Source organism: Glossina fuscipes, unplaced genomic scaffold (assembly GCF_014805625.2).
Source record: "Glossina fuscipes isolate IAEA_lab_2018 unplaced genomic scaffold, Yale_Gfus_2 1, whole genome shotgun sequence".
In the NCBI taxonomy this organism is placed as follows: Eukaryota; Metazoa; Arthropoda; class Insecta; order Diptera; family Glossinidae; genus Glossina; species Glossina fuscipes.
The window spans coordinates 2,151,935-2,157,934 of NW_023998415.1; the positions used below are offsets into that span (position 1 = coordinate 2,151,935).

The following is a 6,000-nucleotide window of genomic DNA, read 5'->3' on the forward strand; positions in this document are numbered from 1 at the left end:
CGATTTAAGCCTGTCTGTCCGTATGTCCACCTGTTCGTCTGCGTTGTTGCGTTCAATCTATAGGCCGCAATTTCTTAAATTTAATAAAATTTACTACATTAACGTATTTTGAGCCCAAGGGGTGAGTCCTATTGAATATGGTACGGGTCGGAACGCTTTTTCGACCACTTCCGATATAACGAGATCCCATTTTGCGGTTGTATAGGGTATTTAATGGTGGGCCATTGACCACTATAACATTTTTACTGCCACAGTAAACTGACTACTTAATTCGTAGCCGTAAAATATTTGAACGATTTGAGTTCACACACAATGAACCGACTTTAATTTACATATTTAATAACAAACATGAAACTAACACAAATTCGGTAAATATTCGAGATTAAGGATAATAGATAAATAATTTTTATTTTTCACTTTTAAAATATTTTAGTTAAAACATTTGATTCAAGAAGTGTTATTAAAATAATTCATATTTGGAAAATGAAAGGAAAAATAATAAATAAATAAAAACTTGAAACGAAACAAGAGAGCAGATGGTTTAATTCATATATGCAAATCGGGTAAACACCAAATTTTTCAAATTTCACATCGATATTTTTGCTAAAATAGTCCAAGTTTTTTAATGATTTTTGGAGTTTTGCTTGCAAGTTTTCAACAGCGGAGAGAAACGCTACGACTACGAGAAAGAGAACGAAAGGAGTATACTCAATAATACTGGTATCTTGAAGCTTCAAAATCAAAATAAAGAATATTGGCGTTTCTCCATCTTACATAAGCCTTGTTTCTTTGTATTCAACCTACACGTCGCGATTTTCGAAATATTTTTATAAAATCTGGCAAATATACATGTTTTGGCTTAAGGACGAACGCCATTAGAAATGATTCGTATCGGATCAGTTTTTCGAACACCGATTATGAATAACTATTATTAATATTAAGGAGAAGTGAATTGGTGCAGAGTATTGAATGGTGATTCGTTCCGTCTAAAAGACAAAAAAAAAAAAAAAAAAACCAAAAGTCTTTGATGAATTTGAAAGTTGTACAGTATGTCTTTGAAATCTTAAGCTAAGTATTTTGAAAAATAAATCAATTAATGTTCGAAAAAGCGTTCGCAAAAGAATCGAAGTCTACTGCGTACTGGAGGCATGGCTATTATCCGATTATTATTTCTATGTCTCCCCCTAACTTGTGGCCACGATTAATTGTCAATATAGATGATAAATATGTTAAGATTTTCATTGCAATAAATTAATAATAAATAAAGTGACAACTAGAATATATTTTGAATTAAACTCACTCGATCGAACAACGATCTTTCACTTTTTGTGTAAAGTTTTTACAAATAAACGCAACATTTAATAACAAATATGTAAGACAGATAAGCAAATGAATTGGATGTTGAATGCACGACTTAGAGTCTTATTCGACTAACGCTGCTATCAAAGATATCAAGGAATCTACATAAGTTGCATCCAAAACACAGTTGTATATGCCACTGTTGGCGATAACTCGAATTTTTGAAGATTACGTGTCGATGCTCTCAAAAATAAAAGATTCTATTTCAGTTCGTGACACGTGTCCAACAAACAACATTTCACTGTACATAAGGTAAGTGTGAGATTAATTCGTCAAAACTGAAATCCGATAGGGCATGCTTTTATATGCATGCTGCGATTATAGTAAGTAGTGAGCTTTGAAAAATGATTTAAGAAATTTGTTGAAAGTTTTTTGAAAATACATTATTTTTGAAGTAAAGAATTATTTATGTACAAGTTGAAGTAAATTGAGAGCTTGAATTGACTGCCATCATTAAAAATAACATTGCTTATTCTGCGAGTCCGGGAGCGAAGAACCGTGATTTCCTCTATAGTGGGCATATTCTAGCAAATCCATTCGGTTATGATGAAAAATTCAAGCAATTGTAGGTTGAATCGCATCGTTAAGGATGTGGACTAGAGTTTCTTTGTTGACAAATCTCTGTTTCTACAGATACTTTTTTCATATCCCCTCATCTGCATATTAAGAAGGTGTGCTATTTTTTGATTTTTTGCCCTTAGTTTAGATGGTAGTCGATTTATACATATTACGAACTATCTTGCATTAACATCTACATAACTTGGAGTGTAGCGTGCGCCGGAAATTGTTGCTTTTTATTTGATTACAAGAAGGTGGTATGAGAAAGTAGAAAAGGTATTTGCTCCACAAGCGCCATCCTAGATGAGTAAATGAGTATTCGGATGAGTTTTAAACACATAAAGTTGATAACTGAAAATATGATGAGCTTAAATACAAAACGAGCGAGTTAGTTATAATTTTTAATAGCCTTTATCTTGTTAAGAAGTAAAAAATTCAGATTTTTTATAGTAAAAAGGACAAAAATAAATAAGAAGAAAAAAAATAATAAATATTTTTCTATAAAAAATAACAACAACAAAAAAAATAAATGATTTAAAATTACAAGATTTCAGTAGTGTTTTTATTACTTAAAAAGTTCTTTTATAAAAATGTATATATAAAAAAATTATAATTTAACAGCTATCTTTCTCTTTTTTTTTTTTTTTTTTTTTTTTTGTTTTGATTACTTCTAAGCTAAAATCAATTTTAACTGCAATTTTACAAACGTTTCTAGTTTAAATTTTTCATTTTTTCCCCTGTTTGTGTTTGCTTTTTTAGAGGGAATATTAATTAAAATTAAATTTTTATATATAATTAATTATTAAATTAAAGCTTTAAATTTTTTCCTCTATTCCTACATTTGTTTCCCGATGTAAAAGTTTGACAATTTGATTATTAGTGTTTGCGAAATTCTAAATACATGTAATTCATTCGCAGCAGATAAGGGTGCATGTTATTACCGTTTATATTAAATATATTTAAATAATCAAACAAATACCCTTCCCAGCCATGCCCCCTTGCGATCCCATTCACCCCTTTCCCATCTTCCTAAAATATATGTAAATTCGCATTCATACAGACATACACACACACAGACGCCCGCACGCAGGCGCGCACGCACTCTCACGCATAACACGCAGCTTCAATTAGCGGTTCTATCATATTAACTCTAACGTTACACGTACACAGCTATATAATGTCTACACACACATCTATGGTTGAAACAACAACAGCAATGTAAATGTAAACATAAATAAAACAGTCCTTGTTTGTTGTTTTTGTTTTCAATGCATAATATAATACCAATGGCTATGCGCTCAAATACAGAGCAATAGCGTTAAAGAGAAAGTAAACGATAAACGAAAAAGTTTGTAAGAGAGAAAAGAAAGAGTTATGAAGATGTCGGTGTATGTGTGTTTGTATATATGTAAGTATGTTTCTCTGCATTTCTGTTAACTATAGCATTAATGAGTGAGGCGTATGTGCTGTATGTTCATTTCTGTTATTTGCCGTATGATGATCATTTGCATCGTCTGGTCTCAGCGTTACTGTTGTACGCGCACAGCATTCATCGACTGTTGCCGTTGCATTATCGCACTCTTCATGATGACGATGATGGTGATGATGATGGTGATGATGATGATGATGATGATGCTGCGCTATGTGATGCGTATGCTGTGTCTGCGGTTGTAAACGAACGTCTGTGTCATCTGTTGGTAAATTCTGATGTAAATCCATCGGCTGTTGCTCGTGATCGTCATCTTCTTCTGGCAAATGATGGGAATGATGTTCATGTTGTTGGTGAGAATGTACCACCACAGCAACGTTACAATCCTGTGCGACACGCTGATAACGATAATTACCTGGCATGGAATTTATGGTTTTTTCAATAGCTCTTAAACGTTTTTCTAAAGAAGTTGTTGCTAAAATATCAACCTGCAAAATGCATAAATAAAACAATCAGGAATATTCGTTAATTTATTAATTTTTCAAACTAACCTTCAATTGCGGTCTAAGTGGAAGCAAAGCAATAATCCACCATGCCCAAGCCGGTCCGTCAGTTACCGTTTCCCAATTCTCCTCGACAGTCGGCATTTCTCCGTAACTTTGCAGAATTTCATGTTTGAGATCTTCACCCAAACTCTCATACCATTCAATAGCTTTGGCCAAGACAATGCTATGCATATTGCTAACATAGGTTAAGCTTTCGTCCGGTATCGGTTCGTCACATATATACTCAACTTTGGCTGTTTCGTAGCCATCTTTTTCGTTGCGCGCTAGGATTTTAAAACGTTTACATCCAATTGTACTCAATATGGAACAACCGTCACCTAGCAAAACACAGTCTCTTATATCCAAAATTGTTCCATAATCATAGTATCGAGATTTACCGCTATGCGGTTGCACGATACCGAACTGTTTGTCGCCCGACTCCACAGCTCTCCGTACCATTAAACGATAACGGGGTTCGTAAACAAATAACGGACATGGCACATATGGGAAAGCGGTCGTGCATATGAAAATGGGCACCGACGGTTCCATGACCATTTCCTGACGAAAACGTTTTGCATAACTCTCGGGGATGAAACGTTTCATGGCGGCCTCTAGAAATTTTGTAACCGGCCGCTTAGTTAAAATCAAAGGCACAGGTGTGGAGGAGCCTTGATATACATTAACACTAGGTTCCACCAAAGCAGACATACATAAGGGACACGATGCGGTATAGTCCATGCAACGATCTAAGCACACTAAACAATAAGTGTGACCACATGGTGTAACGACAGGTTTCCAAAAGGTACGACAACACAAAACGCAATCAAAATCACTCGGATCTATCAACGAAGGGGGTACCGCTATTAACTGCTTACAATCAGTATCCAGTATAGAATCCATTTCTACGAAAGAGAGAAAGAAAAAAAATTAAAGATAATTAAACTTAATGCTAATTAAAATAATTAAATGAAAATTAACTAACTTTTCAGTCTAACAATTTCTTGCTGTGTTCTTTCCAAAACATTACGGAACTGGCTGCTACAACGACCGCTTTCTATCTCAAGGCTGGGTAATAATTCTGATTCTGCGCTCATCCATTTCCGTCGAAAATGTTTACGTGAGGTTTGCTTACGCAATTCGAGCTCATATTTTTTAGCTATGCTGGCATAAGTGCTACGCTTTTCAGCGCAATTTAAAAAATCGGAACAGGCCAATACGTCCTCATCTTCGGCCAAGATATCACATTCTTTGGCATATGACGCTGACAAAAAATCCTCTTCATCCTCTTCATAAGATGGCATCGATTCATCCTCGTCTATTGCGCTGCTCAGCAAAGCAATTTTCTTACGTCTTAAACGTTGTTCGGTCAATACACTGTACGGAGCCTTTTGACGCAATTGCGTCAGATCTAATTTAATACATTTCGGAGTTTGGGAAAGTAACTTTTGTAAAATCTGTAGCGAAAAGGAAAAAAAAAAAAACAAAAATTATATGGTGTCTGTCGATGGGTGGCATAAATTTACTTTAGTGAGATCATGTTGAAATAGTTCGGTGCTGCTGAGATTTTGCATTTTATCCAAACTAATGGCCAGGCAAGTTTCATATAAGGCTTCTTCGAAACGGCTTAAATTATTTAAAGCCAAAGCGCGCATATAATGAGCCTATGAGATTAAAAAAATAAATAAATAAATTATTAAAGTATTTTGGTTTAAATTCATGGTTACTTGAAATTATTAAATATATACCTTAGCCGAGGTATAGCGTGCTTTAAGCGCATTATCCACATCTGCCAATGAACTCTGATAATGATTCATTTTACGTAACACCTCTGCACGCAATAATAGACTTTTAAAATTTGTTGGCGCTAACATGAAAATATTCAAAAGAGAAAAGCAATTGTAAAAAAGTTAAAGATTTCTGTTTAAAATAATTTCACTTTAAATGTTTGTCTAAAAATTTTAAAACAAAATAAATCATTATAATAGAGCCAAACAAATCTGTTCAAGTTGTTCGTGTCATAAACAGAAATGATTGATATACAAAGAGCCCCTTGACTGACTGCAATAGACGAGCGAACACGAGCACATGGCCGGCGTGTGTTTAAGATGA

The 6,000-nt window shown here is 34.2% G+C and overlaps 1 protein-coding gene across 1 annotated transcript; it reads right to left on the reverse strand.

Moving 5' to 3' along the window:
- Positions 1 to 2,672: 2,672 nt before the first annotated feature.
- On the reverse strand, positions 2,673 to 5,755 carry LOC119645355 (LON peptidase N-terminal domain and RING finger protein 3). Its single transcript, XM_038045518.1, has 5 exons — positions 5,637 to 5,755; positions 5,415 to 5,552; positions 4,874 to 5,345; positions 3,898 to 4,793; positions 2,673 to 3,834 (listed from the first exon to the last, which is right to left on the reverse strand). The coding sequence occupies exons 1-5, from the start codon at positions 5,703 to 5,705 to the stop codon at positions 3,355 to 3,357; spliced, it is 2,055 nt and encodes a 684-aa protein (XP_037901446.1). The 5' UTR covers positions 5,706 to 5,755; the 3' UTR covers positions 2,673 to 3,354.
- Between the last annotated feature and the right edge of the window lie 245 nt (positions 5,756 to 6,000).